This window comes from Elephas maximus, chromosome 15, assembly GCF_024166365.1.
Source record: "Elephas maximus indicus isolate mEleMax1 chromosome 15, mEleMax1 primary haplotype, whole genome shotgun sequence".
In the NCBI taxonomy this organism is placed as follows: domain Eukaryota; kingdom Metazoa; phylum Chordata; class Mammalia; order Proboscidea; family Elephantidae; genus Elephas; species Elephas maximus.
Window position 1 is genome coordinate 87,439,101 of NC_064833.1, and position 27,450 is coordinate 87,466,550.

At 41.0% G+C, this 27,450-nt stretch overlaps 1 protein-coding gene across 4 annotated transcripts in view; it reads left to right on the plus strand.

Moving 5' to 3' along the window:
- Window positions 1-3,872: 3,872 nt before the first annotated feature.
- SPIDR (scaffold protein involved in DNA repair) overlaps window positions 3,873-27,450 on the plus strand; it is a 780,587-nt gene continuing 757,009 nt past the window's right edge. For 2 of the 4 annotated variants that reach the window (XR_007513227.1, XM_049853503.1), the window contains exon 1: window positions 3,877-4,401. Coding sequence is in view for 3 of the 4 variants with exons in the window: in XM_049853503.1 (XP_049709460.1) it covers window positions 4,369-4,401 (33 nt within the window). In the remaining variant the exon portion in view is untranslated. Of the gene's footprint in view, window positions 4,402-27,450 lie in introns of all 4 variants that reach the window. The other 2 variants (XM_049853504.1, XM_049853505.1) reach the window with 2 other exon arrangements.

Sequence of the window (27,450 nt, forward strand, 5' to 3'; positions counted from 1 at the left end):
TCAGCGTGCTCAGCATGGCCTATCTCAGGCCCAGGGAAACTGACAGCCACTGAAATTGGCTTAGGAGCTGGGGGCACAGTAAAATATATGCAAGTACTTAGCTTTTGCTGAGAGCACTGTTCTTCTCTGTTTCCAGAGGTGCGAGTAGGCTGTGTAGCTGGCTGTTTCTCCCTGAGAAAACTATGACTGAACATTACCACCAGCCCGCTGCAGTCGCTCTCAGGAATGGTGCCTGAGGGTTCCTGGTGATCCAGGTTTGGCAACTCCTCTCTACTTCTGAACTGTCTCTCCCTCTCCCTACTGTGCGGCCCATTTTCTAACTTTGCCTTTGATGTTCAGGGCTCCTAGCTTGTCACAAATATAATCATTTCACTTTTTTTTTCGGGTCTGCTGTAAGAGGGATCACCAGAAGTGTCTGTTCTGCCATCTTGGCCCCACCTTAAAATATCTATTTTTAATATAAATTTGATTCCACACTGAGATGGAGAATTCCGAAAAAGGTGTAAGCTTGGGAAAAGAAAAGTTTAGACTGAAGAGCCTCTCAGACATCCAAGTGGAGATAAGAAATAGGTAGTGTAACTGAGACACATAGGGTTAACTGTATTGGTGGAACAAAAAGAGCTGTTAAAAGATTACTATCTAGAAGTTGGGAAAACAAGAGTCAACGTGATATAAGGTTGAAACAACCCGTAAATTACTGTATCCTTCTTAGTGTTTTTCCTAGTCCCACAGAAGAACAAAGTGTGACCGCTGTTAAATCTTCCTTAGCAATGTAGTGCCAAAGATCAGTGCTCAAGGGCTGCCGAGAGGACTCCATCTTGAATATCAGCAGGTCCCATCTTGGATTCCAGATGCACACAAACTAATTAAGTATATACCACCATCCTGAGAAGTACACACCCCTTGAAAGAAACCTACTAAATATTCATTACTCTATTGTTCCCACCAAACCCATATAAGCCCTAGCCTTGCCTCCCCTTTCCGAGTCGGTCTTTTGGAGAGGCATAACCCCCTACTGACTCCTTTTACTTGTCACCAGTAAAATAAACCTGTTAGAGTTGAACCAAAAATTGTCTCCTTTGTGTATTCTTATAAGAGAAAGACAAAGACCCATTGAGTCCAGAGAGCCTCCATTCCCTTAGAGGTAACATAATGGGGCTACAGCTGGAACAGTATGAAGAAGTCTGGTTACAGATATAAAACTGAGAACTATACCATAGACAGCAAGATGGCCAGGTGATGTTATAAGGTCTGGTTCAGGCAACAGTGGCAAATTTCTCCTCTGTGGAGTCCCAATCAGAGGCTTAATATTCTAAATCCTAACCTAGAAGATATTCTAAATGTTCCAAGTGTTGATAGTAAAAGTACTAGCAATATGTCTACCTTAAACTAAGATTTTTCTTATTTTTTCAACAACTACAGAGTGGACAAATGCTATATATACCAGGTATTTGTGGCTTTAGGCATTGGAACTCAAACACAAGATGACAGAGGATTGGAACTAGACGGGACAAAAGCTGAAATTGATATACTGCACAACAATGTACTCTTACTGAGGCACAAAAAGGTCCTTTTGAAGCAGAAGACTAAACTCCACTTCTACCATACTGTTATAGTGGAATATTAAAGTGCAAAGAAGAAAATAAGGAGTTTTATTGAAGGACGAAATAATATTCCATGAAACGGGGAACACACAGACATCCAGGCAAGCTGGATGCCAAAGTGCTTCACCTTGGAAGGAGCAAGGGAACTTTTCATTAATTGAGGCAAATAAAGGATTATGTTCACAAGTGTGGGAAACGTATAACAAAGATGAACCATTATCAAGTTATAGGAGCCCTGGTGATGCGGTGGTTAAGCATTTGGCTACTAACCAAAAGGCTGGAAGTTCAAATCCATTAGCCGCTCCTTGGAAACCCTATGGGACAGCTCTATTCTGTCCTATAGGCTGGATTCTGCCTAACAGCAATGGATTTTTTTTTTGTTTGTTTTTGGTATCAAGTTATACACAAGCTATAAACTTCCTTAACATAAACTTTTATTCTAACATTAATTTCTTATTTCCTAACAACTTGACTAAGGCAATATCTCTAAAGTAAGCTTTATGAACATTTCTGATGTGGAAGTTCAGTGATGAATTGCAGGCCTAACCAAAAAACCAAACCCGGTGCCATGTAATCAATTCCGACTAATAGCGACTATATACAAAACCAAAAAACCAAACCTGTTGCTATCATCAATTCCGCCTCCTAGCAACACTAAAGGACAGAGTAGAACTGCCCCATAGGGTTGCCAAGGAGCAGCTGGTAGATTCAAATTGCCAACTTTTTGGTTAGCAGTGGAGCTCTTAACCACTGTGCATCAGGGCCCTATATAGTCAAACTTAATTGAAGTTCTTGAAATGTAAAAACAACGATTTGGTTAGGAGAGAATTAACCCTAAATCTGAAGTTTTCTTTTGAAATATAAACATTGCTTATCTGGCTAAGTGTGAGTTAGGGCTTACAAGCAGTTCTGATAGCACGTCTCTTGAAATGTAAATATTCTTAACAGGTGCTGGGCAAATCTTTATCTAGAAGTTCTGGCTTTTGTTAGTCAAGCAGTAAACTTTGACAAAATACTAAATGATTTCTTTAGAAGAGTAGCGAAGAGGTACAAACCCATTGCCTTCCAGTAGACTCTGACTGTCTTAACCACTACACCACTAAGGTTTCCTAGTGAAGAAGTATAGTGAGGACTTCTATGTGCAGTTTCTTTAGATTTTACAGTAGAAATCAAAATCTCAGTTTAATTCACAATGGAGTTTCTTAATTTTAGGTCTGGAATCACCTAATTTAGAAATGCCAGCACCTCAGGTTCTGAAATTTACATATACAATACTTTTGAAGGAGCCCTGGTGTCACAGTGGTTAAGCACTTGGATGCTAACTGAAAGGTAAGTGTTTCGAACCTACCAGCCGTTCCATGGAAGAAAGATGTGGCAGTATGCTTCTGTAAAGATTACAACCTTGGAAACCCTAAGGGGCAGTTCTACCCTGTCTTCTAGTTGGTGTAGTGGTTAAGAGCTACAGCTGCTAACCAAAAGGTCATCAGTTCAAGCCCACCAGGCACTTCTTGGCAACCCTAAGGGGCCGTTCTACTCTGTTTTCTAGGGTGTCTATGAGTCTGAATGGATTGGACGGCAACAGTTTTTTTTTTTTTTAATGAGTTGGAATCAACATAAGGGCAATGGGTTTTTTGGTTGCCATACTTTTGAGAGTAGGACTTTCTGAAAATCCTTTCTTCCTCCCTAGACAGACAAATTTCCAACTTGTGTAAATCACGTTTTAGTTTTTTATATAATAGGTAGTTCATTACAGAAACTTTCTACGCAGTTAGACTTTGTGATCTAGCTTCTACTCAGGTCCAGGTCTCCTTGCCACCGTGTTCAGTTTTACGAACACCTATAACCGATCCTTAAGTATTAATTACTGAATTCGTAGTGTTGAAAAGGAAAATCAGTAACAGACATCTTTCTTGGATTTTAAGATTTTTCTTATCCACGAAACCAAATATTAATCATAAAAAGCTCTACCCGAACTGCAGAAGCCTGATAGAAACTGGTCTATAGCAACGTAAATTTGTCTTATCCAGCTGAAAAAGGACAGTCAACAAACCATTACCTACTAATTTAAATCTCAAAAAGTCTTACAGCTGCAGAGGGGTGGAGGGCCAAATTATTAGCAGCCAGGCCAGGAGTAACCTGATATCAGCTGATCCAGGTAAAAGGGAAGGCACGGTTCAATCACACTTACATTAGCCAATGGCCTGACAGAACAGACCGCATCTGTGCTCTGACCTAGGCCTGCACCCGGAGGCGGATCGCCGACCGAGGCGCCTGCCCCGCAAGCCCGCCCACCGGAGCCTCAGTGCCCAGCGGCACGCCCGCCCACAGCGCTCTCCGCAGGCTTTGGGCGGGTGACGAGGCTGGATAAGCTAGCAGTAGACCTTGGAGACCCACAGCGCCGCGGGGTACCGGTGCAAAGGGCACAGACAACCCTGAGCTCTTCAGCCTCTCCGGCCAACGCCACGGCCTAGAGCGGGAAGCGACCGGCTGAGAAGTCCCGCCCCGCACCCGATTGTCCGCCAATCGCTGCTTGTGGCTCGGTGCGGCGCGGCGGGGCGGTGCCAGGGGGCTCACCGTCTTCAAATGGTCAGGAGGCGGGGCCCCGGTGATGCCCCGCCTCGTGGCTCTGGCTAGCCAATCGTAGCCCGCGGTGCCTGGCCGTGCGCGGAGCTTGGCCGGCGGCGCGGCGGGGCGGGGTCTGTGGCGCGCGGTCTTCTTACACCCTGAAGAGACCGCCCATCGGTGTGGAGGTGGTGCCCCAGAGATGTCCGGCGGAGGACCCTCTCCAGGCCGCAAGGTACGCTGTGGGGCTGTGACCGGCGGCGCGCTCTCGCTACGCTCTTGCTAGCGAACTCGCCGGAACCCAGCGGGAAGTAGTGCTCCGCCGAGTCCCGTCGTCTTCGGCGGGTCCGCGGAGCGCGCTTCCTTGACCGCGGGCTGGCAGCGGCGTGAGGGTGGGCTTTGTGTCCAGGAGCCCGGAGGAGGCTGCCGCCGGTTCCGTCTACGAGCGTGGACTGGACCCATTGCGGGGCCCGGTGCCGCGGTCGGTCTCCTGCCCAGGTGTGCGGACTCGGCTTTCCCCCGGTCACGGGCTCTCCGGCGCGGTCTGTCCGGGGACGGGCTCAGCCTCGCCTCCAGGGCTGAATGCACAGAGCAAGGAGACGAGCCCGACTGGAGACTGGGGTGAAAAAGAGCCACTTCCTGGGAGGGGCGAGGGGTCGCATTCGTAGAGGTGACGGAAGTGGCTCCAGGGAATTAGTGTGTGAAATAGGTACTACCCTAGCTGGTGTTTTGCAATCCTTTGCCTTTATTGTGTCGTATAACACACCAAGACCGTGGTAGATAACTGGAATGGCTCAGCCATTTTTTCCCAGATACTTCTGTTGCCTAAACTTTCTCTGAATCTTTTTCTTCTCACTCACTGGGAGAGGAGCCTGAAGCTAACCTGTCCATGTCTTTGTATACCAGCGCCTACCAATGTCTAGGCGTGAAGGAAATTTGCATGAATTATATTAAACAATTGCGCTTGTATTCCTGAGTACACACATTCATTGTGTTTCTTCTGGAACGTGTCTTTAATCATTTTAAAGCTCTTTTGAAGTTTTTTTCTAATAAATGTATTTGTCTTATCACACTAAAAACCAAACAAAAAAGTAAACGCAGTGCTTCCTTTCTTGACTTATCTTCCTTTTATGGAAAAGCTTCCTAAAAAAATTGTTCATATATACTGGTTCCACTTCCTTATCACTCCCATGTTTCCTTGCTTTTCAGTTGATTGTCTGACACACTGTCAATTTTCTAACTGACTGTAAGGAGTAGAAACTCACGTCAAGTGTACTAATCAATTTTAAGATACATCCTGATATTAAAGTGTGAAAAAAAATCAAAGAAATATAGTAATTTCTTAACTCTTTGAAATTGCTGTGTTGAATATAAGTTATTTACTTGGTTATTTGACTCATCTCCAGCTTTTATTTCTTTTGGGACATCTCCTATATTGCTATCCTAATTTTCTGTCTGTCTTGCTCTCTATCTGTCATTTACTTCTCTTTACGTCTTTCTCCCATGTTCTAATTCTTGACCTAGTCTTTTTTCTTACGTGTTTTCTCTAGGCAGCTGATATCATTGATATCAATCCTGTGGGGCAGTTCTACTCTGTCATATAGGGTAGCTATGAGTTGGAATCGACTTGATGGCAGCGGTTTTGGTTTTTTGGTTTAGTTCACTGCTGAAAATGGCTTTGAGATCTGTATTTCATTCTTGACCTTCCTCCTGAGTTGTTAAACTAAGCAAAGTCATCATTCTCTCACTCTCAGTTCTAACAGTTCTTTTTGACTTATTAGAAAGCTTAGCGTTTTTTGAGGGATTTTCACTGCTTTTTTTCTTTATTCTGTCAGCTTTCAAAACCCTATCAGTTTCTCTTTTTTAGTAGTTGTATCAATTGTGTAACAAATTGCTTCAAAACCGAAACAACTTAAAACAAATATTTATTACCTAACAGTTTCTGAGGGTCAGGAATTTGGTAATGGTTTACCTGGGTGGTTCTAGCTCAGTGTCTCCCATAAAGTTGCAATTAAATAAAAGGTAGACTGGAGCTAGAGGATCCATGTCTAAGCTCACCCCCATGATTATCACCAAGTTTTAATTCCTTGCCATGTTTCATAGGGCAGCTCACAACATGGCAGCTGGCGTCCACAAGTACGAGAGCAGTAGTGACCAAGATGAAGGTCCCAGTGTCTTTTATAACTTGATCTTAAAAGTGATGTACTCTCACTTCTGCACTTTTCTGTTGGTCACATGGAAAAACCTGGTATGATGTGGGAGGGGATTAGATAGGATATGAATGCCAGGAGTGGGATTCATAGGGGGATGACCATCTTGGAGGCTGGGTACCATGATAGTATTGCCCCAAGAAGTTCTTTTTTATTTCTATCACCCTAGGCTTGAATTTTTTCTTCAGTTTTTTCAGCTTGAGAAATGCTGAGCATTTTCTTCCCTTTTGGTCTTCTAACTCCAGGTCTTTGCACCTTTCATTATAATACTTTATAATATGCAGGAAGCATCAAAAGAAGATGGGTGGAATACACAGAGTGACGGTACCAAAAAGAATTGGTCAACCTGCAGCCATTTCAGGAGGTAGCATTTGATCAAAAACCGATTGTATTGAAGGAAGAAGTCCAAGCTGCACTGAAGACATTGGCAAAAAACAAGGCTCCAGGAATTGACAGAATACCAATTGAGATGTTTCAACAAATGGGTGCAACACTGGAGGCACTCACTTATCTTTGCCATGAAATTTGGAAGACAGCTACCTGGTCATCCGACTGGAAGAGACCCATATTTGTGCCCATACCGAAGATATGTGATTGGCAGAATAAGAAATTATTGAACAATATCATTAATATCACACAAGCAAAATCTTGCTGAAGGTAATTCAAAACCAGTTATAACAGTACGTTGACAGGGAACTGCCAGAAATTCAAGCTGGATTCAGAAGAGGACATGGAACAAGGGGTCATTGCTGATGTTAGATGGATCTTGGCTGCAAGCAGAGAATACCAGAAAGATGTTTACCTGTGTTTTATGGACTATGCAAAGGCATTTGACTGTGTGGGTCATAACAAATTATGAATAGCATTGCGAACAGTGGGAATTCCAGACCACTTAATTGTGCTCATGTGGAACCTGTACATAGGCCCAGAGGCAGTCATTTAAACAGAACAAGAGGGATATTGTGTGGTTTAATATCAGGAAAGGTTTATGTCAGAGTTGTATCCTTTCATCATACTTATTTAATTCGTATGCTGAACAAATAATCTGGGAAGCTGAATTGTATAAAGAGGAACACTTTATCAGGATTGGAGGAAGACTCATTAACAACCTGCAATATGCAGATGACACAACCTTGCTTGCTGAAAGCGAAGAGGACTTGAAGCACTTGCTGAAGAAGATTAAAGACTACAGCCCTCAGTATGGATTACACCTCAACATAAAGAAAAAAATCCTCACAACTCGACCAATAAACAACATCATGATAAATGGAGAAAAGATTGAAGTTATCAAAGTTTTTGTTTTGCTTGGATCCACAATCCATGCCTGTGGAAGCAGCAGTCAGGAAATCAAAGGATGTATTACATTGGGCAAATCTGTTGCAGAAGACCTCTTTAAAGTATTCAAAAGCAAAGATGTCACTTTGAGGACTAAGGTGTGCCCGATGCAAGCCATGCTATTTTCAGTTGCCTTGTATGTATGCTTGTATGTATGCTGAAGAATTATTGATGGCTTTGAATTATGGTGTTGACGAAGAATATTGAATATACCGTGGATTGCCAGAAGAATGTAGAAATTGTCTTGGAAGAGGTACAGCCTGAATGTGCCTTAGAAGCGAGGATGGCAAGACTTCGTCTCACGTACTTTGGACATGTTATTTGGAGAAGGACATCATGCTTGGTAAAGTACAGCCTCAGCAAAAAAGAGGAAAATGCTCAACGAGATATATTGACACAGTGGCTGCAACAGTGGGCTCAAACATAGCAGTGATTGTGAGGGTGGTGCAGGACCAGGCAGTGTTTTGTTCTGTTGTGCATAGGGCAGCTGTGAGTTGGAAGGGACTCAATGGCACCTAAGAACAACAAAAACAACAACAACCATCTCCCTCGGTCAGGTTCAAAGTACTTCATGCTTGGAGTGTTTAATATGTGATACTAACTAGTATTCTATCTTTTGAGATGACTTTCTCTTCAGCACAACTTATATTGTTATTTTTCTGCTTGAAAACCTACATAACCATTTATTTGCTCTGGTAGGGCAAATGGTTAAGTGCTTGGCTGCTTACTGAAAGGTTGCTTGTTTGAACTCTCCTAGCTACTCTGAGGGAGAAAGACCTGGCAGTCTGCTTCCACGAAGACTACAGATAAGAAAACCCTATAAGCCAGTTCTGCTCTGTCACATGGGGCTGCTACTGACTCGATGGCACCCAGTAACAACAACAACGCTGTACTAAGTGCTTTATATGTATTAACTCACGTAAATGATTTTATATCTAATATTAGGTTTATTTAGGAGCCCTGGTCATGCAGTGATTAAAGCACTTGGCTGCTAACCAGAAAGTCAGCAGATTGAACTCACCAGCTGCTCTGAGGGAGAAAGATGTGGCAGTCTGCTTTTGTAAAGATTTACAGCCTTGGGAACCTATGGTGGCAGTTCTACTCTGTCCTGTGGGGTCAGTATGAGTTGGAATTGACTTGACGGCAGTGGTTTTTCTTTTTTTTTATTAGGTTTGTGTCTGTGTCTTTATTCCGTAATTGTGTAGAAATTGTAAGATTAGGGACTATGTCTTCCTCACCCTGCGTCCCCCATAATTTCTTGTACATTTTGTGTTGTTGTTACTAGTTGCTGTTGAGTTGGCCCTGACTCATGGCAATCTTACGTATAACAGGATGAAACATAGCCTGCTCTGTACCATCCTATCAATTGTTGGTACGTTTGAGCCCGTTCTTGCAGCGAAAGTACCAATCCATTTCATGGAGGGCTTTACCTTCCACAATTCTAAACACGATGTCCTTTTCTAGTGGTCAGTCTTTCCTGATAGTGTGTACAAAGTAAGTCAGTCAGTCAGTCTCGCAGTCCTTGCTTCTAAGAACATTCTGGCTGTGCTTCCTTTAAGACTGATTTGTTCGTTCTTCTGTCACTCCATGGTATCTTCAGTATGCTTCCCCAGCACCACAATTCTAATGGGTCAGTTCACCTTCAGTCTTCGTTCGTTCTTCATTGTTCTGCTTTCACATACATATGAAGTGACTGAAAATACCACTTTAGTCATCAAAGTAACATCCTTGCTTTTTAACACTTTAGAAAGATCTTTTTAAAACAATTTTGTTTTTAATTTTTGGTGAAAATACGCACAGCAAAACCTGTACCCATTCCACAGATCTAGATGTAATGATGAATAACGTTGGTGACGTTCTTCACTTTGTGTCAACATTCTTGTTTTTTTGTATTCTAGTTGTTTCACTTTCATTTACTTAATGTCCTTGTCTCCCAACCTTCTCATCTATGCTTCAGAGTAACTCTAGATCTTTTGGTCTTACACAGAAAATTTCCTTTTTTTTTAAGAGACACAATACGCAAGGATGACCCGTCTACTCTTTCGGCTAAACTGTTACATAGTTTAAAGGTGACTTCAGGGGATATTTTCAATTCAAGGTTTGAAGAGCAGTTTAGGGCCATAATCTCGGTGACTCCTCCAGCCTCAATAGATCCAGTAAGATTGGGTTCTTTAAGAATTTGAAGTTCTTTTCCATACTTTTTGCTCTTTTTATCAGTATTCATCTATTGTAGCCCTGATCAGAAAGTTCAGTAGTGGTAGCCAGGCACTATTTACTTCTTTTGGTCTCAAGGTGGAGGAGGCAGTGGTTCATGTGGATCATTAGTCCTGTAGTCCAGTTCCTTCTCTGATTCTTGGGTTTACTTCTTTATCTTTTGTTTCAGACAAATAAAGACCAATAGTTGTGTCTTTGATGGCCACTTGCAAGCTTTTAAGATCCCAGATACTACTCACTATATTGGGAGGTAGAACATAAACATTTAAGAATTATATTATGGCAGTTGACTCGATTGTCCCATTAGTACATGACCCGAAGCCTCCAAACCAAGAGAACTAATCCCATGAAATGGTTGGTTATGTCGAATTAGTATCAGCATTTGTAGGCACCCCTCCCCCTTTATTATTATGTTTTGGTTGTTATTGCTGCAAAGCTACACACAACCTAGCATTTGCCCATTTATCCATCGTCCCTGTGTACAGTTTATTGACATCAGTTACATCAGTCATGCTGTGCAAACTTCAGCCATATCTGGTGCCACCTAAAAAGATTTTTTTTGATTTGTGAAAATATACACCACAAAACCTTTATCAACTCAAAAATTTTCACATGTACAGCTCAGTGACATTGATTACATTCTTCATAATATGCAACCATTCTCACTTTCCTTTTCCTAATCATTCCACCACCTTTAACATATGCTAAATGCCCCCTAAGCAAAAACTGCCCCTTTCCCTCTTCCCTCCTGCCCCAGTTATCACTAATAACCTTTGGTTTTTATATACTTGCTATTGTGTAACAACCCCGTGGCACCTGAACCCAAGTCAACGGCATCTCCAAGAGACCGAAGAAAGACTCTGGAACCAGCGATCATGACATATGGTTTATTTGGGAAGCTTACTTACAGGACTGTGGCCCAGGGCGGCGGCTGGGCCAGTTTAGCGCTCCACAACCACCTAGCAAGGGACACAAGCTTATATACCATGCCAGCTGGGACCAAGGCTCATTGTTTTTCTCCCACGTCCTTGGGCAGTCAGTGTTTGTTCCAGGGACTTCACGTCCAGACCCAGATGTTTTCCTTCCTGTTGCTAAGGCATTCCTTGGCCTTGTCCGCTGGCCCAGTCATGCCACTCCCAGCGTTTTACCTTACCCCGAGTCCATCCTGAATTCATCCCCAGCATGCTTCGGGGAAGAGCAAAGCTGATTCCATTAGGAGAGGATGTATATAGCTGAATAGCATTACCCTACACTTGCTTATTTCATGGAAGTGAGAACATACAGTATTTGTCCTTTTGCATCTGACTTACTTCTCTCAGCATGTTTTCAGGGCTCATCCATGTTGTGGCATGTATCAGGCCTTCATTTCTCTTCACAGCTGAGTAATATTCATTGTATGTAAATACCACATTTTGTTTATCCATTCATCCATTTATGGACATTTTGTTTTTTTCCACCTTTTGGATATTGTGAATAGTGCTGCAGTGAACATTGGCTCACAGGTTTCTGTTTGTATTCCTGGGTCGTATGGTAGTTCTGTGTCCAACTTTCTGAGGAACTAGCAAAATGTTTTCTATCGTGGTTGTACCATTTTACATCCCACAGCCTCTCCAACACCTGTTTTGTGTTTTTCTGTTTCACTGCCGTTCTAATGGGGGTGAGGTGGTAGCCTGTGGTTTTGATTTTCATTTCCCTAATGTCTAATGGGGAACCCTGGTGGCATAGAGGTTAAGTGCTACACCTGCTAACCAAGTGGTCAGCAGTTCAAATCCACCAGGCGTTCCTTGGAAACTATGGGGCAATTCTAGTCTGTCCTATAGGGTCGCTATGAGTTGGAATCAACTCGACGGCAATGGGTCTGGTTTTTTTTGGTTTAATGGCTAATGAGGAAACCCTGTTGGCATAGGGGTTAAGTGCTACAGCTGCTAACCAAAAGGTCAGCAGTTCAGATTTACCAGGCACTCCTCGAAAACCCTGTGGGGCAGCTTGGCTCTGTGCTATAGGGTCTCTATGAGTCGGAATCCACTCGACGGCAGTGGGTATTTATATTAATGGCTAATGGAGGAGCCCCTGGTGATGCAGTGGTTAAGAGCTTGGTTGCTAACCAGAAGGTCAGCAGTTGGAATCCTCCAGCCACTCCTTGGAAACCCACAGTGGAGCAGTTCTACTCTGCCTATAAAAAAAAAATAGGGTTGCTATAAGTTGAAATCGTCTTGATGGCAGTGGGTTTGGGTTTGGTTTTTAGGTAATGGCTAATGAAGGAGGCTTGGTGGTACAGTGGTTAAGTGCTCAGCTGCTAACCTAGAGTTTGGCCCTTCGAATCCACCAGCTGCTCCATGGGAGAAAGATGTGGCAGTCTGCTTTTGTAAAAATTTACAGCCTTAGAAACCCTATGGGGCATTTCTACCCTGTCCTGTAGGGTTGCTACAAGTTGGAATCAACAGCAGCGGGTTTGGGTTTTTGGTTTAATAGCTAATGACATTGAGTATCTTTTCATATGCTTGTTGTCCATTTGAATATCCTTTTTGGTGAAATGCCTTTTCAAGTCTTTGCCTATTGTTCGATTGGGTTGTTTGTCTTTTTGTTAAGTTATAGAAATATTTTATATGTTTTGGATATTAGACTTTTACCAGATGTATGTGTTTTCTCAAAATTTTTTCACAGTCTGTGGATTTTACTTTTACTCTGATGGTTTTTTGATGAACAAAAGCATTTAATTTTTATGATGTCCCAGTTATCTATTTTGTGATTTGCTGCTTGTGCTTTTGTTGAAATAGCTGATAATCCATCGTTAAACACTAGGTCACCCAGCCAAGCCCATATATGGTCTTCTAAGAATTTTATGGTTTTAGTTTTCACATTTAGGTCTTGGTCTATTTTGAATTGGTTTTCATGTGTGATATGAGGCTTGGATCCTGATTCATTCTTCTGCATGCAGAAATCTAAATTTTCCAGCATCATTTATTGAAGAGACTCTTCCTCCTCTGTATACTGGACTTGTCGGAAGTCAATTAATCATACGTGCTTGGATTCATTTTTGTATTCAAGAACTGAGAAATTCTGTTCCATTGGCCTATATGTCTATCATTGTACCAGTACCAGGCTGTTTGATTACTGTAACCTTATAGTCTGTTTTGAAATCAGGAAGTATGAATTCTCCCACTTTATTCTTGTTCTTCAAATTTGCTTTCCCTTTCATATAAATTTTAAGATTGCCTTTTCCATTTCTGTGAAAAGGGCTCTTGGAATTTTGGTGGGAATTGCATTGGGTTTATAGATTGCTTTGAGTAGTAATTGACATCTTAACTATATGAAGTCTTCTAGTCCATGAACACAGAATGCCTTTCATTTATTTAGATTTTCTTTAATTTCTTTTAGTAATGTTTTATAGTTTTCTGTGTACAAGTCTTTCACCTTCCTGGTTAATTTTATTCCTAGGTATTTTATTCTCTTAGATAATATTGTCAATGGTAGTGCTTCCTCTCTTTCTTTTCCAGCTTGCTCATTGCTTATGCATAGAAACCCGACTAATTTTTGCGTGTTGACATTATGCCCTTCCACTTTGAAGAATTCATTTATTAGGTATAATAGCTTTCTTGTGGAATCTTTGGTTTTTTTTTTTTTTTTTTAATGCAGTGTCATGTCATCTGCAAAAAGGGATAATTTTATTTCCCCCTTCCTGATTTAAAGACCTTTTTTTTACTCTGGCAAGGACTTCCAGGTTGGCATCCTTGTCTTGTTCCTTATCTTGATGAGAAATCTTTCAGTCTTTTTCCATTGAATGTGATGGTTAGTTGTAGGTTTTTTAAAAAAATGCCCTTTATTATATTTAGGAATTTCCTTTCTGTTCCTATCTTTTTGATCGTTTTTATCATGAAAGGGTGTTGAATTTTGTCAAATGCTTTTCTCCATTGATTGTGATGATCATATGGGTCTTTCCTTTGTTTTATTAATGTAGTGTATTAAATTGGTTGATTTTCTAATATTGAACCACCCTTGCATTCCTGGAATAAATCTCCCTTGATCAGGGTGTATAATCTTTTTAATATGTTTTTGGATTCAGTTTGCTAGCATTTTGTTCAGTGTTTTTGTGTCTTTGATCATTAGGAATATTGGTTTGTTATTTTCTTGGGATGTTCTTGTCTGGCTTTTTTATCCAGGTAATGCTTGCCTTATAGATTGAGTTCAGAAGTGTTCGTTATTCTTCAATTTTTTAAAAAAGCATAAGTAGGATTGCAGTCACTTCTATAAATATTTAGTCGAATTCCCCAGTGAATCCATCTGGTCCAAGGCTTTTCTTTGTTGGGACATTTTTGATTACTGAGTCTGTCTTTTTCCTTATAGGTTAGTTGATATCTACTGCTGCTTTTTGAGTCAATGTAGGGTGTGTTTCTAGGAATTTGTTAATTTTCTCCAAGTTACCTAATTTGTTGGTATACCACTGTTCATAGTATTCCTTTACAATCCTTTTTGTTTCTATAGTTGGTTTTCATGTCCTCACTTTTCATTTCTATATTTACATATTTACATCTTCTCTGTCTTTTTTTGTTAATCTAACCAAAGTTTTGTTGATTTTATTGATCTTTTCAAAAAACCAACTTCTGGTTTCGCTGATTCTCTCTATTGCTTTTCTGTTCTCTATTTCATTTTTTTCTGCTAGGGTGTTTATTTTTTTCTTCTTCTTGGTAGCTTTCAGTTAGTTTGCTTTTCCTTTTCTAGTTCCTCAAATTGTCGGATTAGATTATTAATTTAGGATCTTCATTCTTTTTTAATGTAGACATTTATTGCTATGAATTTCCCTCTGAGTACTGCCTTTGCTGCATCCCATAGGTTTTGATATGTTTTATTTCAATTTCATTTGACTCTTAAGTATTTTTTAAATTTCAATCTTGATTTCTTTACTCAGTGGTTGTTTAATAGTGTTACTTAGTTTCCACATGTTTGTGTATGTTCCTTGTTTTTTTTTTTGAGTTATTAACTTCTAGCAGGACTTTGAACTGCTGCTTCTTGGTTCAGTCATGGCTGATGAAGCGAAATTCGAATGAACCTGGATTTTAAAAATGTGAGTGAACCTAAATGATAACTGGAACTGGAAAAATATGAGTTGGAGCCCTCCTGGAAACTTAATCTTCCTCTTAGAAAACAAGGGCAGCATGTGCATTACATAGCAGCCAGATCTCTTGACTGGCAGAGTCAGAAACAGTGATGCTGTGCTTAACGAGGGCAGCCGACTGTACCGCTTTGAATGTGTGTCATTCTTCACAGTCCTGACAGTATCCCACATCTCCCAGGTCAGCCTCCTAAAAGGTCTAACTATGCCTCTTCCGAGTCTCCCATTCCAGGACTTTGACCTGTAATTTTTCGTATTTTGGTTATAGTTCTGCTTCACTCAAATTTTTAAAAAATTCATATCTGTTCCAATTTTGTTTCATCAACCATGACTGAAGCAGTTTGAACTGGTTCGAAGCCTTCATATCTAGTTTCATTTCACTGTGATTGGAAAAATACTCTGCGTGATTTCTGTATTTTTTACATTTATTGGGATTTGCTTTGTGTCCTAAGATACAGTTTATCCTGGGGAATGTTCCATGTGTAGTGGAGAAGAGTGTATATTGTGCTGTTCTTGGTTGGAGTGTTCTACATGTGTCTGTTAGGTTTAGGTGGTCAGTAGTGTTGTTCGAGTCTTCTATTGATCTTCTTTTTAGTTGTTCTACCCATTTTTTTTTATCCATTACCAAAAACGGTGTATTAAAGTCCCCGACTAGTATAATAAAAACAAACAAACAAACTCGTTGCCACAGAGTCAATTCTGACTCATAGTGACCCTGTGGACATAGGTAGAACTGCCCCATAGAGTTTCCGAGGAGTGCCTGGTGGATTTGAACTGCTGACCTTTTGGTTAGCAGCCATACTCTTAATCACCACGCCACCAGGTTTTTCAACTAGTAGACCTAGTTTTCCAACTAGTATAGTGTCCTCGTTTGTGTCTTACAATAGATTTGAACTTAAAGTCTATTTTTTTTAATGTGAAAATTGCCATGCATGCCCTTTTTTGATTACTGTTTTCATGGAATAGTTTTTTCCATCCTTTCACATTCAGCCTAATTGTGTGTTTGTGCCTGAGGCTTGTCTCTTGTAGAGTGTATATAGGTGGGCCATGTTTTTGTATGCAGTCTGTCAGTCTTGATTGGGGCCTTTAATCCATATACATTTATGGTAATTACCAATAAAGGAGGAGTTCTTAGTTGCCATTTTTTAGTGTGTCTTGTACCTTCTTTGTTCTTTTTTCTCCAGTACTGACTTCTTTTGTGTATAGATTTTTGTGTCCTTGTGTGCTGAACCATTTTGTTTCTTATTTCTTTGTTCTACATATAATTTTTTAGTTTTTATGTGGTTACCATGAGGATTACATTTAACATCTTATATCTGTACTTAAACCCAAACCGAACCAAACCCAGTGCTGTCAAGTCAATTCCGACTCATAGTGATCCTATAGGACAGAGTAGAACTGCCCTGTAGAGTTGCCAAGGAGCGGCTGGCAGATTTGAACTGCTGACCCTTTGTTTAGAAGCCGTAGCGCTTAACCACTACACCACCAGGGTTTCCATATTTGTGTTTACCTGGCTTATATTGATAACAGCTTAGCTTCAGTAACGTACAAACACCCTATACTTATATCAGCCCTCTTCTTCTGTTTATATTGTTGCTATCACTGATTAAATCTTTATACCTCAGATACCTTATAACTTGAATTTGTTTTATTACTATTATTGTATGTATATATTTATTTATTTTTTAATTTTTAGTGCTTTTGTCTTTATAAAGTGTTAAGGACATGTCAGTTGTATTTACCAATCAGTAGTCCCTTAACTCTGGCTTTTATACTTATGAAGACATTTCCTTTAGTGGGAAAAAATGTTCCCCTGCATGTACAACTTCAAGTTACTATGAAGTGTTTTTACTTTTCCTTCTGGAGGATTCCCTTTAGTATTTCTTTCAGTGTAGGTCTGTTGGTAACACATTTTTTCAGCTTTTGTTTATCTGAAAACGTTTTAATTTTGTCCTAATTTTTTAAATGGATATTTTATTTTACTTTTGGTGAAAAATATACACAACAAAACCTGCTCCCATTCAACAGTTTCTAGACGTAATGATCGCTGACCTTAGTTACATTCTTCACATTGTGTTAACACTCTTGTTATTTGTGTTCTGGTTGTTTCACTTCCATTAACTTAAACTCCTTGCCTCCCCAACCTTTTCGCTATCATTTTTGAATGATAGTTTTCTAGATATAGTATTCTTGGTTGACAGTTCTTTCAGCGCTTTGAATGTGTCATCCCACTGCTTCCTTGCCTGCATAGTTTCTGCATAGAAATCGGCATTTAATCTTATTGAAGACCCCTTGTGTGTGGTACTTTGAGTCTCTCATGCTACTCTCAAAATTTTCAGTTTGTCTTTGTTTTTTTGAGAGTTTGATTTTAATATGCCTTCACGTGGCTGTTTATGGATTTATCCTACTTGGAGTTCACTGAGCATCTTGGATGTGCGGGTTCTTGACTTTCATCATATTTGGGAAGTTTTCAGTCATTATTGAAAAATTCTTTCTTTCCTTTTCTCTCTTCTCCTTTTGGACTTCCCATAATCCCTATATTATTCTGCTTGATGGTATCCCATGGATCCCTTAGGCTTTGTTCATTTTTCATCATTTTTTTTTCCTTTTTTGCTGCTCATATTGAATAATCTCAATTGCTCAGTCTTTGAGTTTGCAGATTCTTTTTTATGCCAATTCAGATCTGCTTCTGAACGCTTTCAGAGAATTGTTCATTTCCATTATTGTTCTTTTGAGGTCTAGTATTTCTAATTAAAAAAAAAATGTATTATTTCTTTATTGAAAGTCTTCTTCTGTTCTTGGATTGTTTCCTGGTATCCTTTAGTTCTTTTCCCATGTTTTCCTTTAACTTTTCGAGCATGCTCACTACTTGTGGCTTTAAAGTCTTCGGTGATTTTGTTATCCGCCTTTCCTTGGGTACAGTTTCTGTCCTTTATTTTGGTCTTTTGCATGGACCATTCTTTCATGCCTCTTCATATGCTTTGTGATTGCTGGTTGTAATTGGGTCATTAAGCTGTTTTTCTCTGTTGTCTGAATTAAATTCTCCCTCTTCTCAAGTGTTTACTCTCCTTTATTATTGTTATGATTTTAAATTATTGAAGGTATACGTGCTGTTTTCCCATTGCTGTTGGCTTCCTTGAACAGGGATGCTCACTGTCACCATTTTACCTCTGGTTTCCCTGAGTGGGAGGACACTTCAGCATCAAGCTGTGTGGCTTCTAGCCAAGATGTGATGGCCTCCCCACAGATATTGGGGTCACTGTGTGTAATACTTTGGTATGCTTTATGCCTGGTTGGAGGTGCTGCCTGTGCCTCTGTAGCACCAAACTCTATAGCTTGTAACACCTGTGTGGTTGGCTTACCACTAAATATCAGGGACATTGATCACATTACTCTGGTACTGGACTCTCCCCCGGGGACACTGAATGTTCCCCCTTGCCCTGCTGTCCCGTGCCTGCCCTCCCATTTGGTCTTACCAGCTATCACTGAGTTCTCACTGCAGATCTCCTGCACTGTGAGCAGGAGCCATGCAGCTCTGGTCCCATATTCCCCCTCATCCCACAGGAGCTGCAGGTGTTGCAGACTAACCACAATTCTCCCCTCCTGGGGGCATTAGCTATGCAGTACCACCCTCAGAACCCAACCGCAAAAGTGGCGTCTATTGGCAGTTCACCACATGTCCTCACTGTTCATGTACTCAGGCCTGCACTGTGCTTAATGTATTTCTCTTTTCAGGACTCATGAGGACCCCAGCCTATCCCAGGCCTGCCTGCTAAGGAGTTTTGGCCTGTGTTGTGTTCAGCATGTCTCTCTGTCCCAGGCTTGGGTGCTCATATAGTCCAGGCCACATTGCACACTCCACGCAACTCCCTTATAGGACTCATGAATATTGAGGCCTGTGGTGTGTCATGGCACTCTTTTGTTTATGTGCTGCAGTGTTTCTGCTGTGATGTTTTACCTGATTCACAATGTCTGGACCATGTTGTGGTCTGCACATCTCTTCCTCCCAAGAGCTAGTAGGACTCAGGCTTGCAGTGTGCCACGGCACCCCTTAGGTCTGTTGTTTAGGTCTGTGTGCTCAGTCATACTCGCCGTGTTGTGTTTACTGGGGTCTGGCAGTTCACGAAGTCTAGGCTGCAGTAGGTTGTGCATGCTGGTCTCTTTTGGGACCTGCATGGTTTTAGGCCTGCAGTGTACTGCAGTACCCCTTCTTAGGCCTGTTGTTCAGGTGTTACTGCCCACGATACCTTCATCAGGGCCTGGCTGTTCACAAAGTCCAGGCCGCACTGTGCCCTGCTTGCCACTTCCTCATAGGGGGCGCGAGCTCTTGGGCCTGTGGTGCGCTACAGTGCCCTTTTTTAGGTTTGCCTGCTCATTTGTGCTTGCACACTGTACCTTTACTGGGGCCTGGCTGTTCAAAAAGTCTGTGCCACACTGCATACGACTTCCTCCTGGGACCCATGTGATCTCAGGTTTGCTGTACACCATGGTACCCTTTCTTAAGTCTGTGTGCTCAGGTGTCCTTGACTGGGATACCTTCCCCAGGGCTTGGCTGTTCACAAAGTCAGGACTGCACTGCATCCTGCATGCTGCTCCTTCCTGGGATCCACACAGTCCTAGGCTGAGGCGTACCACAGTGCTTTTCACTTAGATCTTCGTGCTTGGGCATCCTTGCCCATGGTGACTTCATCTGGGCTTGGCTGTTCACAAAATGTGGGCTGCACTGCACTGGTTGCTGCTGCTCCAAGGTGGCTGAGCTGAAGTGGTATTGACAGGTGTGATGAGGACGCTCTGGGAACCTCCATGCTACTATCAGCTGTATGTTATCTGTATGTTGGTCCTACAGGAAACCCTGATGGTGTACTTGTTAAGAGCTATGGCTGCTCTTATCCACCACGTGCTCCTTGGAAACCCTATGGGGCAGTTCCACTCTGTCCTATAGGGTCGCTATGAGTTGGAATCAACTTGACGGCAGTGGGTTTGACTTTTTTTTTGTTTGGTCCTGTAACCCTTTAATTGGTATCCAGAATTCTGAGATGATTGATTTTTATCAATACTTGCTTGTCTTCTTCTGTAATTGTTGTGGGCATCCAGGGCATGCAACTGCTTGTTTTTGCCAATGTTTTTGCCAATGCCTTTAGTTCCGGTTATGAGTCAGAATTGACTCTATGGCAGTGGGTTTGGTTTTTTTGGTTTTAGTTCAGCTTGAACTTCTTCCATCAATACCAGCGGCTCTTGAAATGGTTTAACGTCCGTCAGTTCTTTTTGGTACAGTGACTGTCTATTCCTTCCATTTTCTTTTGATGCTTCCTACGTCATTCAGTTTTTTTGCCCATAAAATCTTTCAGTATCGCAGCTTGAGGTTTGAATCTTCTCTTCGGTTCTTTCAGTTTGAGAAATTCCAAGCATGGTCTTCCCTTTTGGTTTTTCTAACTCCAGGCCTTTGAACATTTCATTATAATACTTTATCTTGTCTTCTCAAGCTTCCCTTTGAAGCCTCTGTTCATCTATTTTATTCCATCATTTTTTTGGTTCACTTTAGCTACTCTACACTTAAGAGAAAGTTTGAGTCTCTTGTGACATCCCTTTTGACCTTTTCCTTCTTTTTAATGAGTTTTTACTTTCTTCATGTCTGATGTCCTTAGTGTCATCCTGCACTTTTCCGGTCTTTGGTCCTAAGTGTTCTCTGTGTCAAATCTGTTCTTGAGGTGGTTTCTGAAATTGAAGTGGAATATATTTAAGGTCATACTTTGGCTCCCGTGGACTTCCTTTTTTTCCTTCAGCTTCAACTTGAGCTTGCATATAAACAGTTGATGGTCTCTTCTGCAGTTGGCCTCTGATTTTGTCCTGACTGATGATAGTGAACTACTCCATTGTTTCTTTGCACAGATGTAGTCGATTTGATTTCACTGTAATCCATCTGGCGAAGTCCATGTTTATGGTCATTGATTGTGTTGAAAAAAAGTATTTTCAGTGAATTAATCATTGATCTTTCAGAGTTCTATCATGCTGTTTCTGGTACTGTTCCTATCATCAAGGCCACATTTTCCAACTTCTGTTCCTTCTTCTTTGTTTCCAACGTGCATTCCAATCATTAGTGTATCTTGATCACACATTTGATCAGTTTCAGACTGGAGCAGTTTGTAGAAGTCTTCACATTAGATACCTGCTAAGGAAGACTGAAGAAGAACTGTTGCATTCAATTTTGCTTTTGGTGAAGAATATGGAATATACTGTTGACTGCCAGAAGAACAAATACGTCTTTTTTTTTTTTTTGTACTTTAGATAAAGATTTACAGAGCAAGTTAGTTTCTCATTAAACAATTAATACACATATTGTTTGTGAATTTGTTTGCCAACCCCATGACATGTCAACACACTCACGTTCTCAACCTTGGGTTCCCTGTTTCCTGCTCTCTTGTCCCCTCCTGCCTTCTTGTTCTTGCCCCTGATCCTGTGTGCCCATTTAGTCTTTTTTTATGGGCCTGTTTCATCTTTGGCCTAAGGGTGAACCTCAGGAGTGACTTCAATACTGAGTTAAAAGGGTGTCTGGGTGCCGTACCCTTGGGGTTGCTTCAGTCTACCAGACCAGTAAGTCTGGTCTTTTTTGAGAGTTAGAATTTTGTTCTATATTTTTCTCCAGCTCTGTCCAGGACCCTCTATTGTGATTCCTGTCAGGCACCATCAGGTTGTGCTGGACTCAGTCTGGTGGAGGCTTGGTAGTTGTGGTCCATTAGTCCTTTGGACTAATCTTTTCCTTGAGTCTTTGGTTTTCTTCATTCTTCCTTATGCCAGATAGGGTAAGATGGCTGCTGACAAGCTTTTAAGAACCCAGATGCTACTCACCAAAGTAGGATGTGGAATATTTTCTTTATAAACTATGTTATGCCAATTGAGCTAGTTGTCCCCTGAGACCATGGTCCCCTCCTCAGCCTAGTAATTTGGTCCCTCAGGGAGTTTGGATGTGTCTATGGAGCTTCTATGACCTTGCCTTGGGCAAATTGTTCTAGCTGGTGAAGGAAGGCAATACAGTATTGTGTATTGTCTTCCTTCACCAATTACCGCTAATCTATTGTCTAGTTGGTGTTTTTCCTTCCTCGCCCCGCTCCCTAGTAACCACCAAAGATCATTTCTTTCTGTGTGTAAACCTTTTCTTGAGTTTTTATAATAGTGGTCTCATAAAGTATTTATCTTTTTGTGGTAGACTTACCTCACTCAGCATAATGCCTTCCAGATTCATTCCTGTTGTGAGATGTTTCACAGATTCACCATTGTTCTTAATTATTGGGTAGTATTTCATAGCGTGTGTACCATAGTTTGTTTATCCGTTCTCCTGTTGGTGGGCACTTAGGTTGTTTCCATCTTTTTCTATTGTGAATAATGCTGCAGTGAACATGGATATGCATATGTCTATTCGTGTGATGACTGTTATTTGTCTGGGATATCTTACTAGGAGTGGAATAGCTGGATCATATGGTATTTCTATTTCTAGCTTTTTAAGGAAGTGCCATGTCATTTTTCAAAATGGTTGTAACATTTTACATTCCCACCAGCAGCGCATAAGAGTTCCAGTTTCCCCACAGCCTCTCCAACATTTCTTATTTTCTGTTTTTTGATTCATGCCAGTAATGTCAAGGTGAGAGGGTATCCCGTTGTAGTTTTGATTTTTTTTTAATGGCTAGTGGGAGCCCTGGTGGCACAGTGGTTAAAGAGCTTGACTGCTAACCAAAATGTGAGCAGTTCAAATCCATCAACCACCCCTTGGAAACCCTGTGGGGCAGTGCTACTACTCTGTCCTATAGAGTCGCTATGAGTTGGAATCGACTAGACGGCAGTGGGTTTGGTTTTTTTTTTTTGCTTAATGGATAGTCATCTCGAACATTTTCTCATGTGACTGTTAGCTACCTGAATGTCTTCTTTAGTGAAGTGTTGCCCATTTTTAAGTTGGATTATTTGTCTTTTTGTTGTTGAGGTGTTGGATTTTCCTATAGATTTTTGAGATTAGACCTTTGTTGGATTTGTGCTAGCCAATAATTTTTTCCCAGTCTGTAGGCCCTCTTCTGGTGAAGTTTTTTTGATGAGCATAAGTGTTTAGTTTTTGAAGATCCAAGTTATCTAGCTTATCTTCTGGTGTTTGTATATTGTTAGTTATGGTTTGTGTGCTAGGAATGCTATTAGGATCTCTAGCATTAACCCTGTTTTGTTTTTTGTGCTCTTTATAGGTTTGGTTTTATATTTAGGTCTTTGATCCATTTTGAATTAGTTTTTGTGTATGATGTGAGGTGTGGGTCCTGTTTCATTTCTATTTTTTACATATGGACATCCAGTTTTGCCAGCACCATTTGTTAAAAAGACTGTCTTTTCCTCATTTAGTGGACTTTGGGCCTTTGTTGATGATCAGGTGACTGTAGGTGGAGGGATTTACGTCTGAGTTCTTGATTCTGTTTCACTGGTCAATGTGTCTGTTGTTGTACTAGTACCAGGCTGTTCTGGCTATTTTGACTAGCTGTATAGTAGGTTCTGAGGTCAGATAGTGCAAGTCTTCCTACTTTATTCTTTTTCTTCAACAGTGCTTTATTTATCCAGGGTCTGTTTCCTTTCCATATAAAGTTAATGATTAGTTTTTCCATCTCTTTAAAGAATGCTGTTGGTATCTGAATTGGGAATGCGTTGTATTTGTAGATTGCTTTTGGTAGAATCTACAATTTCAGAATGTTGAGTTTACCTATTCATGAGCGTGGTATGTTTTTCCATTTTTGTAGGTCTTGTTTGGTTTCTTGTGGTAGTGCTTTGTAGTTTTCTTTGTATAGCTCTTTTACATCCCTGGTTAGATTTATTCTTAAGTATTTCATTTTTGGGGTTAATATAAATGGTGTTGTTTTCCTGATTTTCTCTTCATAGTTCTCTTTGTTGGTGTATAGGAATCCAACAGATTTTTGTATTTTTTTTTTTTTATTTCCTGCTATTCTTCTGAGTCTTTCTGTTAGTTCCAGTAGTTTTCTTGTGGAGTCCTTTGGGTTCTTTATACGTAGTATCATATCATTTGCAAATAGGGGTAGCTTTTTTTTTCAATTTGGATGCTCTTTATTTCTTTGTCTTGCCTTATTGGTCTAGCTGGGACTTCCAGCATAATGTTAAATAGAAGTGATGATAAAGGGTATCCTTGTTTTGTTCCTGTTTTCAGGGGGAGTATTTTCAGCCTCTCTCCATTAAGAATGATGTTGGCTGTTGGTTTTGTATACGAAAAAACCAAACCAAACCCACTGCCGTCGAGTCGATTCATAGCGACCATATAGGACAGTGTAGAACTGCCCCATAGAGTTTCCAAGAAGTGCCTGGCGGATTCAGACTGCCGACCTCTTCCTTAGCGGCCTTAGCACTTAACTACTATGCCAGCAGGGTTTCCTTGGTTTTGTATAGATGCCCTTTATTATGTTGAGGAATTTGCCTTCTTTTTTTTTTTTTTAATTTTTATATTGTACTTTAGATGAAGGTTTACAGAGCAAACTAGTTTCTCATTAAACAATCAGTACACATACCATTTGGTGACATTGGTTGCCAACCCCTTGACATGTCAGCTCTCTCCCCTTCTTGACCTTGGGTTCCCCAACACTGGGTTTCCTGTCCCCTCCTGCCTTTTTGTCCTTGCTTCTGGGCTGTTTCATTTTGTTTTATGGGCCTGTCTGACCTTTGGCTGAAGGGTGAACCTCAGGAATGACTTCATTACTGAGCTAAAAGGGTGTCCAGGGGCCATACTCTTGGGTTTCTTCAGTCTCTGTCAGGCCAGTATAAGTCTGGTCCTTTTTTGTGAGTTAGAATTTTGTTTTACATTTTTCTCCACCTCTGTCTAGGATTCTCTACTGTGATCCCTGTCAGAGCATTCGGTGATGGTAGCCGGGCACCATCTAGTTGTGCTGGGCTCAGTCTGGTGGAGGCTGTGGTAGTTGTGGTCCATTAGTCCTTTGGACTAATCTTTCCCTTGTGTCTTTGGCTTTCTTCATTCTCCCTTGCTCCAGATGGGGTGAGATGAATGGATGGCTACGCACCAAGTAAACAAATCTTATGAGGTGTTTTGTTGTATATGAGTATCCTTAGCAGCTGAGCTTTTGTTGTTGTTGTTATTGTAAAAACATGTTTATCACATGTTTGCTAATTCAACTTTTTTAAAAAATAATTTTTATTGTGCTTTAAGTGAAAGCTTAAAAATCAAGTCAGTCTCTCAAACAAAAACCCATATACACCCTGCTATACACTCCCAATTACTCTCGCCCTAATGAGACAGCCCGCTGTCTCCCTCTACTCTCTCTTTTCGTGTCCATTTCACCAGCTTCTAACCCCCTCCACACTCTCATCTCCCCTCCAGTCAGGAGATGCCAACATAGTCTCAAGTGTCCACCTGATCCAAGAAGCTCACTCTTCACCAGCTTCCCTCTTCAACTGATTGTCCAGTCCAATCCATGTCTGAAGAGTTGGCTTTGGGAATGGTTCCTGTCCTGGGGCAACAGAAGTTCTGGGGACCATGACCACCAGGGTCCTTCCAGTCTCAGTCAGACCATTAAGTCTGGTCTTATGAGAATTTGGGGTCTGCATCCCACTGCTCTCCTGTTCCCTAAGGGGTTCTCTGTTGTGTTTCCCTGTCAGGGCAGTCATTGGTTGTAGCCAGGCACCATCTAGTTCTTCTGGTCTCAGGATGATGTAGGCTCTGGTTCATGTGGCCCTTTCTGTCTCTTGGGCTCGTAATCATCTTGTGTCCTTGGTGTTCTTCATTCTCCTTTGATCCAGGTGGGTTGAGACCAATTGATGCATCTTAGATGGCTGCTTACTAATGTTTAAGACCCCAGATGCCCCTCTTCAAAGTGGGATGCAGAATGTTTTGTTAATAGATTTTATTATGCCAATTGACTTAGATGCCCCCTTAAACCATGGTTCCTAGACCCCTGCCCTGCTATGCTGGCCTTCAAAGTATTGTTTATTCAGGAAACTTTTCTGTTTTTGGTTTAGTCCAATTGTGCTGACCTCCCCATATTGTGTGCTGTCTTTCCCTTCACCTAACGTAGTTTTTATCTACTATCTAATTAGTGAATGCCCTTCTCCCACCCTCCCTCCCTCCACCCTCTCCTAACCACAAAAGAATATTTTCTTCTCAGTTTAAACTATTTCTCAAGTTCTTATATTAGTGGTCTTATACAATATTTGTCCTTTTGCAACTGACTAATTTCACTCAGCATAAGGCCTTCCAGGTTCCTCCATGTTATGAAATGTTTCACAGATTCCTTACTGTCCTTTATCGATGCGTAGTATTCCATTGTGTGAAGATACCATAATTTATTTATCCATTCATCCATTGATGGGCACCTTGGTTGCTTCCATCATTTTGTTGTTGTGAACAGTGCTGCAGTAAACATGGGTGTGCGTATATCTGTTTGTGTAAAGGGTCTTATTTCTCTAGGATATATTCCAAGCAGTGGGATTGCTGGATACTGTGGTAGTTCTATTTCTAACTTTTTAAGGAAGCGCCAAATCGATTTCCAAAGTGGTTGTACCATTTGACATTCCCACCAGAAGTGTAGGAGTGTTCCAGTCTCTCCACAGCCTATCCAACATTTGTTCTTTTGTGTTTTTTGGGTTAATGCCAGCCTTGTTGGAGTGAAATGGAATCTCATTGTAGTTTTGATCTGCATTTCTCTAATGGCTAATGATCGTGAACATTTCCTCATATATCTGTTAGCTACCTGAATGTCTTCTTTAGTGAAGTGTCTATTCATATCTTTTGCCTATTTTTTAATTGGGTTGTCTTTTTGCAGTTGAATTTTTGCAGTATGTAGATTTTAAAGATCAGGCGCTGATCAGAAATGTCATAGCGAAAAACTTTTTCCCAGTCTGTAGGTAGTCTTTTTACTCTTTTGGTGAAGTCTTTGGATGAGCATAGGTGTTTGATTTTTAGGAGCTCCCAGTTATCTAGTTTTTCTTCTACGTTCTTTATAATGTTTTCTATACTCTTTATGCCATGTGTGAGGGCTCTAATGTTGTCCCTATTTTTTCTTCCATGATCTTTATCGTTTTAGGTTTTATATTTAGGTCTTGGATCCATTTTGCGTTAGTTTTTGCGGATGGAGTGAGGTATGGGTCTTGTTTCATTTTTTTGCAGATGGATATCCAGTTATGCCAGCACCATTTGTTAAAAAGAATGTGTTTTCCCCACTTAACTGTCTTGGGGCCTTTATCAAATATCAGCTGCTCATATGTGGATGGATTTATGTCTGGATTCTCAATCCTGTTCCATTGGTCCATGTATCTGTTGTACCAGTACCAGGCTGTTTTGACTACTGTGGCAGTATAATGGGTTCTAAAATCAGGTAAAGTAAGGCCTCCCACTTTATTCTTCCTTTTCAGTAATGCCTTATTTATCCAGGGC